The sequence below is a fragment of the Oncorhynchus keta genome, chromosome 37 (genome assembly GCF_023373465.1).
Source record: "Oncorhynchus keta strain PuntledgeMale-10-30-2019 chromosome 37, Oket_V2, whole genome shotgun sequence".
Lineage (NCBI taxonomy): Eukaryota > Metazoa > Chordata > Actinopteri > Salmoniformes > Salmonidae > Oncorhynchus > Oncorhynchus keta.
This window is the reverse complement of record NC_068457.1, coordinates 7,640,128-7,652,109: the sequence shown is the minus strand read 5'-3', so window position 1 is coordinate 7,652,109 and position 11,982 is coordinate 7,640,128. Positions and strand designations below refer to the sequence as shown.

General features: G+C 41.1%; 1 protein-coding gene across 50 annotated transcripts; it reads left to right on the top strand.

The window, feature by feature from the left end:
- The first annotated feature begins 4,329 nt into the window (after positions 1-4,329).
- Positions 4,330-11,315, top strand: LOC118370130 (N-acetyllactosaminide beta-1,3-N-acetylglucosaminyltransferase 4-like). 50 transcript variants are annotated; one of them, XM_052499007.1, is made up of 6 exons: positions 4,330-6,054; positions 6,303-6,390; positions 6,435-6,478; positions 6,523-6,592; positions 6,637-6,874; positions 6,920-11,315. In XM_052499007.1, the coding sequence occupies exon 1, from the start codon at positions 4,374-4,376 to the stop codon at positions 5,448-5,450; it is 1,077 nt and encodes a 358-aa protein (XP_052354967.1). In that variant the 5' UTR covers positions 4,330-4,373; the 3' UTR covers positions 5,451-6,054; positions 6,303-6,390; positions 6,435-6,478; positions 6,523-6,592; positions 6,637-6,874; positions 6,920-11,315. The 50 variants fall into 50 exon arrangements, with proteins under 50 accessions (XP_052354967.1, XP_052354974.1, XP_052355001.1 ...); XM_052499014.1 differs by having other exon boundaries at positions 4,330-6,124; positions 6,285-6,346; XM_052499041.1 differs by lacking the exon at positions 6,435-6,478 and having other exon boundaries at positions 4,330-5,834; positions 6,303-6,346.
- The last annotated feature ends 667 nt before the right edge of the window (positions 11,316-11,982 follow it).

Genomic DNA, 11,982 nt, shown 5'->3' with positions numbered 1-11,982 from the left:
TTAACATTCTTTGAACGTTCTCCTTCGGCTGTATTGAAGGTAGTGGGGAACGTTCGTGGAATGTTACAAAGTTAGGAACGCTCTCTGAAGGTTACAGAGTTTGTAACATTCTGGGAATGTTCTCTGAAGATTACAAAGTAAGGAACTCGATAAATGTTCCCATAGATGGTTTTCTTAACTTTCTCATAAGGATGCATGAATAAAACAAAATATATTTAACATTTTATTTAGAAGATGTACACACACACACCACGCAGGATTACATAATTAAATATAAACAATTAACATATTTTTATAATTTCAACAATTCTTTATTAAAACAGGTTTGGCGAAATCTGTAACCTTATTGGCACACACATATCATGAACACACAACCCACACACAGGCTTAGACCAATTAAATATTAATAATTAACACATTTATAATTTCAACAATTCATTTTTTCAAACAGGTTCAGAGAAATCTGCAATCTGATTGGCACACACACACACACACACCAGATTACCCAATTGTCTGGACACTATCTATGGAACAGAGGAGTCGAGGGCTCACTACTCTACAACCTCCACTGCAACCCTCTCCACAACCTGTAAAACAAACAAAGAGTTCCTAATTAGATAAGTACTATTATCAGGGTTCTTACAGGCATTGTATCTTTCCCAAAAATGTAGCATTGTGCATTGATATTCAACTTATGTTATTATGAAAAAATGTTTAACCGATAAAATGTGTTCAGTGCTCTTTGACCAGAAAGTCTGAAATCATATGCTATTGCTGGGTTTTAAATACAAACCAGATTGAAAAATATATATAACTCAATCCAATGCTTTAAAGTCAATGATGAGGTGTGCCATTAGTGCACACTTAGGGAGGTAAAGCAGAGTTTCTTAAACTGTGGGTCGGGACCCAAAGTGGGCCCTGGGCATGTGAGAGGTAGGTCACGAGTTAATACATTTATAATCACATACAGTCGGAAGTTTACATACACTTAGGTTGGAGTCATTAAAACTCGTTTTTTCAACCACTCTACAAATTCCTTGTTAACAAACTATAGTTTTGGCAAGTCGGTTAGGACATCTACATCTAACATCTAGTTTGTGCATGACACATGTCTTTTTTCCAAATATTATTTAAAGACATATTATTTCACTTATAATTCACTGTATCACAATTCTAGTGGGTCAGAAATTTACATACACTAAGTTGACTGTGTTTTTAAACAGCTTGGAAAAATCTAGAAAATGATGTCATGGCTTTAGAACATTCTGATAGGCTAATTGACATCATTTGAGTCAATTGGAGGTGCAACAATGGATGCATTTCAAGGCCTACCTTCAAACTCAGTGCCTCTTTTGCTTGAAATCAAAAGAAATCAGCCAAGACCTCTGAAAATAAATTGTAGACCTCCAATAGTCTGGTTCATCCTTGGGAGCAATTTCCAAACACCTGAAGGTACTACGTTCATCTGTACAAACAATAGTATGCAAGTATAAACACCATGGGACCACACAGCCATCACACCGCTCAGGAAGGAGACTCGTTCTATCCCCTAGAGATGAACGTACTTTGGTGCGAAAAGTGCAAATCGATCCCAGAACAACAGCAAAGGGCCTTGGGAAGATGTTGGAGGAAACAGGTCCAAAAGTATCTATATCCACAGTAAAACCAGTCCTATATCAACATAACCTGAAAGGCCGCTCAGCAAGGAAGAAACCACTGCTCTAAAACCGCCATAAAAAAGCCAGACTACGGTTTGCAACTGCACATGGAGACAAAGATCATACTTTTTGGAGAAATGTCCTCTGGTCATTTCAACTGTTTGGCCTTAATGACTATTGTTATGTTTGGAGGAAAAATGGGAAGGCTTGCAAGCCGAAGACACCATCCCAACCGGGAAGCACGGGGGTGGCAGCATCATGTTGCGGGGGTGCTTTGCTGCAGGAGGGACTGGTGCACTTCACAAAGTAGATGGCATCATGAGGTAGGAAAATGATGTGGATATATTGAAGCAAAATCTCAAGACATCTGTCAGGAAGTTAAAGCTTGGTCGCAAATGGGTCTTCCAAATGGACAATGACCCTAAGCATACTTCCAAAGTTGTGGCAAAATGGCTTAAGGACAACAAAGTCAAGGTATTGGAGTGGCCATCACAAAGCCCTGACCTCAAACCTATAGAACATTTGTGGGCAGAACTGAAAAAGTGTGTGCGCGCATGGAGGTCTACAAACCTGACTCAGTTAAACCAGCTCTGTCAGGAAGAATGGGCCAAAATTCATCCAACTTATTGTGGGAAGCTTGTGGAAGGCTACCCGAAAACGTTTGACCCAAGTTAAACAATTTAAAGGCAATGCTACCAAATACTAATTGAATGTATGTAAACTTCTGACCCACTGAGAATGTGATGAAAGAAATCAAAGCTGAACTAATTAATTCTCTCTTCTATTATTCTGACATTTCCATTCTTAAAATAAAGTGGTGATCCTAACTGACCTAAAATAGGGAATTTTTACTTGGATTAAAATGTCAAGAAAAATTTGAGTTTAAATGTATTTGGCTAAGTTGTACGTCAACTTCCAACTTCAACTGTAGGTGTATTATTCTGTGCTTGAGAAAGCCTCTGAGGTAGGTGCCACTTGTCCTAGGCACAACAATGTGTGACATACATACTTTTGGTATGAGACAAAATAAACTGTGCCACTTGTAGCCTATTTTAGGCCTACTTCATATACAGTGGGGAGAACAAGTATTTGATACACTGACGATTTTGCAGGTTTTCCTACTTACAAAGCATGTAGAGGTCTGTAATATGTATCATAGGTACACTTCAACGGTGCGAGATGGAATCTAAAACAAAAATCCAGAAAATCACATTGTGATTTTTAAGTAATTCATTTGCATTTTATTGCATGACATAAGTATTTGATCACCCACCAACCAGTAAGAATTCCGGCTCTCACAAACCTATTAGTTTGTCTTTAAGAAGCCCTCCTGTTCTTCACTCATTACCTGTATTAACTGCACCTGTTTGAACTTGTTACCTGTATAAAAGACACCTAATCATACACTCAATCAGACTCCAACCTCTCCACAATGGCCAAGAGCAGACATCTGTGTAAGGACATCAGGGATACAATTGTAGACCTGCACAAGGCTGGGATGGGCTACAGGACAATAGGCAAGCAGCTTGGTGAGAAGGCAACTGTTGGCGCAATTATTAGAAAATGGAAGAAGTTCAAGATGACGGTCAATCACCCTCGGTCTGGGGCTCCATGCAAGATCTCACCTCGTGGGGCATCAATTATCATGAGGAAGGTGAGGGATCAGCCCAGAACTACACGTCAGGACCTGGTCAATGACCTGAAGAGAGCTGGGACGACAGTCTCAAAGAAAAACATTATTAACACACTACGCCGTCATGGATTAAAATCCTGCAGCGCACGCAAGGTTCCCCTGCTCAAGCCAGCACATGTCCAGGCCCGTCTGAAGTTTGCCAATGACCATCTGGATGATCCAGAGGAGGAATGGGAGAAGGTCATGTGGTCTGATGAGACAAAAATAGAGCTTTTTGGTCTAAACTCCACACGCCGTGTTTGGAGGAAGAAGGATGAGTACAACCCCAAGAACACCATCCCAACCGTGAAGCATGGAGGTGGAAACATCATTCTTTGGGATGCTTTTCTGCAAAGGGGACAGGACGACTGCACCGTATTGAGGGGAGGATGGATGGGGCCATGTATCGCAAGATCTTGGCCAACAACCTCCTTCCCTCAGTAAGAGCATTGAAGATGGTCTTCCAGCATGACAACGACCCGAAACACACAGCCAGGGCAACTAAGGAGTGGCTCCGTAAGAAGCATCTCAAGGTCCTGCAGCGGCCTAGCCAGTCTCCAGACCTGAACCCAATAGAAAATCTTTGGAGGGGGCTGAAAGTCTGTATTGCCCAGCGACAGCCCCGAAACCTGAAGGATCTGGAGAAGGTCTGTATGGAGGAGTGGGCCAAAATCCCCGCTGCAGTGTGTGCAAACCTGGTCAAGAACTACAGGAAACATATGATCTCTGTAATTGCAAACAAAGTTTTCTGTACCAAATATTGTTCTGCTTTTCTGATGTATCAAATACTTATGTCATGCAATAAAATGCAAATGAATTACTTAAAAATCATACAATGTGATTTTCTGGATTTTTGTTTTAGATTCCGTCTTTCACAGTTGAAGTGTACCTATGATAAAAATGACAGACCTCTACATGCTTTGTAAGTAGGAAAACCTGCAAAATCGTCAGTGTATCAAATACTTGTTCTCCCCACTGTACCATTTCCAATTCTGTCTCTTTGTGGATAAAAAGTGGTGTGCTTGCAATTCATTTTCAGAACCATGAGGATCCTCTTCAGAGTCCAGAGCCGCAGTAGATGGTCCCTTGTCATTGGCACTGCGTTGTTGATTGGCGTCCTCAGACTATTGCACGTGAACCACACAGATGGGCGCCGGAACACTTCTCCCTCTGCCATACCACCACAGTCACAGTCCGATGTGGATGTCTTCAAGTGCTCCCGGAATGACAACGTGAACATTTCATCCTCTATTCCACCTACCCACCGCAACTTCCTCGTGTACAAACACTGCAGGACATTTTCCCGCCTGCTGTCTCCGACACCCTGTCAGAATGACCTCTTTCTCCTGCTGGCCGTTAAGTCCACAGCCATCCAGGTTGATCGCAGGTCTGCACTTCGGAACACATGGGGGAAGAAGGGATATGTTCAGGGTAAGAAGGTGAAACTATTGTTCCTAGTAGGTAAGTCTTCAGACACAATACAGGGTTACCCGCTGCAGCAGGTACTGGAGTGGGAGAGCAGACAGTTTGGGGACATCCTGCAGTGGGATTTTGGCGACAGTTTTTTCAACCTGACCCTAAAGGAGATCCACTTCCTCAAATGGTTCCGCCTGGAGTGCCGCTGGGCACACTATGTGTTCAAAGGGGACGATGATGTTTTTGTTCACACCAGCAATCTGGTGGAATATGTTAAGGACAACAAGCCCGCCGAGCAACTGTATGCTGGGAACATCATGTCTGGCTATCCAGTCCGGGACAAACAAAGTAAATATTTCATACCAGTGGAGATGTACCCCAACAAGCCATATCCTCTATACGCTGGGGGTGGGGGCTACCTGATGTCAAATCAGACTGTGCTGAGTCTGGAAGTGGCAGCGTCCAGCATTGACCTGTTCCCCATTGATGATGTCTTTGTGGGCTTGTGCCTGCAGAAGATGAACATCACGCTGACGCACCACTCTGGCTTCAAGACCTTTGGGCTCAAACAGGGGGTGACACACTTCAACCCCTGCATTTACAGGGAGCTCATGGTTGTGCACAAACTGAATCCCACAGAGATGTGGACAATGTGGTCTCTACAGCAGGACCCAAAGCTGCAATGCTTTAGATCAAAGACGTGAGACATCTGGCATTGTGTATATATCATGCTGTGCTTATCTGTCTCGCTACCTTAAATTGAGAATTCCTTTCATAGATAAATTATCCTTAGGAATGGTCAAAAATGGCATACTTTCCTTTACCCAAACCAATATTTGAATGTATTCTGACATTTGGCTTCCCTTATCCTCTATGTTCAGATCAGCACAGACAGTGTAAGATTCATTTAAGAATACTGAGATGCATCTAGTGCCATTTGACACTTCCGATGAGGACGTTTGTAGAATGTTTCTAGGATTCTATAAGGTTGGAAAATAGATATTGGATGGGAAACTTTAAAAACAGGTAGAGTGGGTTACAGAGGTATTGTTGGGAAACATTAAAAACAGGTAGAGTGGGTTACAGAGGTATTGTTGGGAAACATTAAAAACAGGTAGAGTGGGTTACAGAGGTATTGTTGGGAAACTTTAAAAACAGGTAGAGTGGGTTACAGAGGTATTGTTGGGAAACATTAAAAACAGGTAGAGTGGGTTACAGAGGTATTGTTGGGAAACTTTAAAAACAGGTAGAGTGGGTTACAGAGGTATTGTTGGGAAACATTAAAAACAGGTAGAGTGGGTTACAGAGGTATTGTTGGGAAACATTAAAAACAGGTAGAGTGGGTTACAGAGGTATTGTTGGGAAACATTAAAAACAGGTAGAGTGGGTTAAGACATTAAAAACAGGTAGAGTGGGTTACAGAGGTATTGTTGGGAAACATTAAAAACAGGTAGAGTGGGTTACAGAGGTATTGTTGGGAAACATTAAAAACAGGTAGAGTGGGTTACAGGGGTATTGTTGGGAAACATTAAAAACAGGTAGAGTGGGTTACAGAGGTATTGTTGGGAAACTTTAAAAACAGGTAGAGTGGGTTACAGAGGTATTGTTGGGAAACATTAAAAACAGGTAGAGTGGGTTACAGAGGTATTGTTGGGAAACATTAAAAACAGGTAGAGTGGGTTACAGAGGTATTGTTGGGAAACTTTAAAAACAGGTAGAGTGGGTTACAGAGGTATTGTTGGGAAACATTAAAAACAGGTAGAGTGGGTTACAGAGGTATTGTTGGGAAACTTTAAAAACAGGTAGAGTGGGTTACAGAGGTATTGTTGGGAAACATTAAAAACAGGTAGAGTGGGTTAGAGAGGTATTGTTGGGAAACATTAAAAACAGGTAGAGTGGGTTACAGAGGTATTGTTGGGAAACATTAAAAACAGGTAGAGTGGGTTACAGAGGTATTGTTGGGAAACATTAAAAACAGGTAGAGTGGGTTACAGAGGTATTGTTGGGAAACATTAAAAACAGGTAGAGTGGGTTACAGAGGTATTGTTGGGAAACATTAAAAACAGGTAGAGTGGGTTACAGAGGTATTGTTGGGAAACATTAAAAACAGGTAGAGTGGGTTACAGAGGTATTGTTGGGAAACATTAAAAAACAGGTAGAGTGGGTTACAGAGGTATTTTTGGGAAACATTAAAAACAGGTAGAGTGGGTTACAGAGGTATTGTTGGGAAACATTAAAAACAGGTAGAGTGGGTTACAGAGGTATTGTTGGGAAACATTAAAAACAGGTAGAGTGGGTTACAGAGGTATTGTTGGGAAACATTAAAAACAGGTAGAGTGGGTTACAGAGGTATTGTTGGGAAACATTAAAAACAGGCAGAGTGGGTTACAGGGGTATTGTTGGGAAACATTAAAGCAGGACTGAACTCGGGAACTGACTTCTCTCGACGTATGTGACATCGATATGAATCAGAAACCTTTTTTCCAGTACCAAAATTGACTAAAAAATGCAAGTAGATTAATTTTGACCGTAAAGTCAGTATCTTCCTAAATAGAGGCATATGGCTATGTAATAGAATAAGTGGTATATTAATACGTCTTTTGGTAGCTTCCAAAATATTTTTTAGAATGGTGGAGGAGTGCCAAGATCAGAGTATATGAGCGAGTTGAGTGGAAGGAACAAAAATGAATAATTTAGCCTATTTTATTAGCCTTTTATTTCAAGGCTATATAGTCTACAAATAAATAAATGATGAAGTATTTGCAAGTCCAACAGTCTAGACTGGCAGGAACATTAAGCGCCCAGCATTTAAACAACATTTTGTTGTATTAAATCATTTGAGTCTATAAATTGCGCATACAGGCTGTGATTTACTTATAATTAAATAAAAATGAAATGAAAAATTCCTTATTCCTTAAATGCCTTTGAATTCACTTTAGAAAACACAAGTTTGGCCAGAGTCGGTGGCTTCAGCCTCATGAGATGGTACCTAGAGAGCAGGCCAGCAGTGGAGTATACACTCTATCGATGCACTTGTAGAGCCACTGGGGATGCTGAACACACTTTGGGCATAGCCACGGGACATAGGGGCGCTGAGGACACTGCAGCGCCCTCTGAAAAAACAAATACAGGAGTGGTAAAGGCACAGTGCACTACTTTGTGGGAAAAAAACAATACAAACAATAATAATACAAATACATTTTTATATTGTGATTTATTTCACAAAAGTAGTGCACTGGGCCTTTACTACTCCTATATTAGGACTGCAGCGCAGGGATACTTTTTTTTCTCTCAAAGCAGCACCCCCAAACATCTTCCTGCAGCTATGCCTTCAGGACAGTGGCCAGGCTGGGCAGGAGTGCAAAGTTGTTTTTTTTCTATTGGCAGGCCCAAAGGTTTTTAGGCAAAATAACCATATCAAAACGGAAGACTCCATGAAAGATGTAATATGTCAAGATCAATGATTGCCTATTGTATAGATAAAAGAACAAAACATTTAAGAGTTCTGATTCGTTGCTTATAATTACTTTGCTCCAATGACACACTTACCTAGCTACCCACCTCATTTCTTTCTGATAGCATACATACACACTGTAATTTGAAATGTCTTTGAAAGGTTAATTTCACACGAGCACATGTTTTGAAACACATAATATATATATTTTTTTTTTTTAAATGTATTTTCTATTTTTGTTACAGATATTTGACATTCAAAAAGTTATGTACAGAAACTCATCAGCGTCATTTAAAGGTGCAAACTTTGAAAGGCAAAAAAAGAGAATGCTAGCAGACAGAGCATGTAAGACAGAGCACAAGAAGGCCACGCCACGACGATGAAGGGAAAATTGATACAAGAAAGCATCAATGCTTAAATGTAGAACTATTTCCATTGCCGCCTGACAAGAAAAGCCAAACACGATAGTTTCTTGACACTTGGGGCTCTATTCAATCCGTGTTCAATGTTACAGCGTGATTGAAAGTTAAAGGCAATGTTTCCACATTAGCGGAGACTACGTTCCCGGTAAACGCTGCATAACCGGCCCAATCGTAAATGACCTTTTACCTTTCTGTGGCACAATCTGTAACGCTTCAGCGACTAGATTTGGATTGAAATTAACCACCACACCTCTGCTTAATTTCTTGCAATGGTTAACTGAGCTTGAACTGCTGGGCTTCTAGTAAAAAATAATAATAATAATAAACAATATGGGATTAAATTGCTTGGATGGACAGATTCAATGTAACTGTTAGATTCTTAAAATGATATGGGGGCATTTCGAGGTAGGAGGGAACAACAGCAGCACGGGTTGTCCCTTCTGCTGGCCACTGACCTCCTTCTTGCTGCGGTTCTCTTCCTGTAAACCCACCAGGGACTTCACAGAAGCATATTGCTTCAGCTCCTCAATAACCCTTTACACTCGTGGGTATTGGCCTATATGGATAGGGATACATTGAAATGTTTCTTAGAGAGAAAATATGAAAATGATATGCATAACCATGGTAGCAATTGGGATGGGAACAGTTTTGAGATAATGGGAAAATGATTAGACCAAAGGTGAGTACACAACACTTCAATTCAAATCTATAAATAAATATATATATAACAAATAATTAAGGAGCAACAATAAAATAACAATAGCGAGGCTATATACAGGGGTTACCGGTACAGAGTCAATGTGCGGGGGCACAGGTTAGTTGAGGTAATATGTACATGTAGGTAGAGGTAAAGTGACTATATGCATGGATAATAAACAGAAATTAGCAGCAGCTTAAAAATGGGGGGTGGGGTGGGGACAATGCAAATAGTCCGGGTAGCCATTTGATTAGCTGTTCAAGAGTCTTATGGCTTGAGGGTACAAGCTGTTAAGAAGCCATTTTGACCTAGAATTCTGTACCGCTTGCTGTGTGGTAGCAGAGAGAACAGTCTATGACTAGGGTGGCTGGAGTCCTTGGCAATTATTTGGGCCTTTCTCTGACACCGCCTGGTATAAGCATTTTGCTTCACCCGCAATAACAACTGCTAAACACGTGTATGTGACCAATACATTGTATTTGATTTGAGGTCCTGGATGGCAGGAAGCTTGGTCCCAGTGATGTACTGGGCTATATTCACTACCCTCTGTAGTGCCTTGCTGTCGGAGGCCGATCAGTTGTCATACTAGGCGATGATGCAACCAGTCAGGATGCTCTCGATGGTGCAGCTGTATAACTTTTTGAGGATCTGAGGTCCCATACCAAATCTTTTCATTCTCTTGAGGGGGAATAGGCGATGTCGTGCCCTCTTCACAACTGTCTTGGTGTGTTTGGACCATGACAGTTTGTTGGTGATGTAGATACCAAGGAAATTGAAGCTCTCAACCTGTTCCACTACAGCCCCGTCGATGAGAATGGGGGCGGGCTCAGTCCTCCTTTTCCTGTAGTCCACAATCATCTCCTTTGTCTTGATCACATTGAGGGAAAGGTTGTTATCCTGGCATCACACGGCCAGTCTCTGACCTCCTCCCTATAGGCTGTCTCATTGTTGTCGGTGATCAGGCTTACCACTGTTGTGGCATCTGCATATTTAATGATGGTGTTGGAGTCGTGCTTTGCCATGCAGTCATGAGTGAACAGGGACTAAGCATGCACCCTGAGGGGCCCCTGTTTTGAGGATCAGCGTGGCAGATGTGTTGTTATCTAACCTTACCACCTGGGGGCGGCGGCCCCTCAGGAAGTCCAGGATCCAGTTGCAGAGGGAGGTGTTTAGTCCCAGGGTCCTTAGCTTAGTGATGAGCTTTGAGGGCAACTGACACAAGACCAAATCCAAAATTACACTGTTGATAGTATGTGCATTTTACATTTACTGTACTGTTCAGTTGCATTTGTTGATAACGAAATCTGAAAATATTCTGGCTACATTCAGTAGCATGATAAGACTATTCCTGTAAAATGTGGGGTAGGTGCAACATAAGACAAAACCATTACAAGGGTTTGAGTGAGAGGACTAACTGGTGTTTCCAAGTGACGTCTTTCAAAAGACATAGAGTCATCTTAATTTACAGCATTTCCCTCACTCAGACAACAACAACAAAAAATACTAAAGTTGTCCAATACCAGGAGGGATGAGGGCAATTTCTTGTTGCGTGGTGCTGAAGTTCAGAACAACTGTCAATCAAAAGCCATACAGCGCTGTGATGCGCAGAGCCAGAGCACTAATATCATGTATTAGTGCCCAAATGTGTCATTTTCAACCCGTATATGGGTACGAGTGAAAAGGGCTACATACAAACAAATTACTATGAACACATAGCTAAATGATTACAAGAATACAAAGACCAATGGGAAAGGGAAATAGGTAGCCTCCACTCTGCTAGCTGCTAGGATTTGCATGTCAATTAACAGATATAATTAATCTCGCTGTCTAGCTAGCAACTGGCAGTACACCAGCACTTTTGTTTGCTCACAAATAAAACAGCAGAAAATGTACTTTCGTTTTGCATCATTATTCGTGGCCAAAGGTTTAAATTGAGAAATAAATTAAAGGAATGAAAGTTGACATATAAAATGTTCGATGGAGACATGTTGGCTGGGTGGGTTTGGGAGAATTGGAATGCGAAGTTGGGGGGCACTTATTTTTGTGTTTTCTTTTCCTGTACATACTGAATTGTATTATTACTTCATCTGTAATAGGATAATGTCACGTTCTGACCTTTATTTCCTTTGTTTTGTCATTATTTAGTACAGTCAGGGCGTGAATTGAGTGGGCAGTCTATGTTTGTTTTTCTATGTTTTGGGGTATTTCTATGTTTCGGCCTAGTATGGTTCTCAATCAGAGGCAGGTGTCATTAGTTGTCTCTGATTGAGAATCATACTTAGGTAGCCTGGGTTGCACTGTTTGTTTGTGGGTGATTGTCTATGTTGATGACTTGTTTCAGCGCAGCTCGCATTAGCTTCACGGTTGTTATTTTGTTTACTGTTTTTGTATAGTGTTTCAGTGTTCAGTTTTTTCTTTAATTAAACATTCAACATGAACACATATCACGCTGCATTTTGGTCCTCCGATCCTTCTCGCCTCTCCTCTTCAGATGAAGAGGAGGACGACCGTGACAGATAAAAATGATCAATTGTAGTTATGTACCTTTTTTGAAATGTTTTGTAGCACAGGTACAACAAGAATATACTGTACATGTGTGAAATAATGAATGTGAAATATGATCTAAACGGAATATAACATTTTGATATAGTACCTGTAGCTCT

Excerpts from the sequence above, each read along its gene's own strand:
- LOC118370130 (XM_052499047.1), top strand. The coding sequence starts at position 4,374 with ATGAGGATCCTCTTCAGAGTCCAGAGCCGCAGTAGATGGTCCCTTGTC.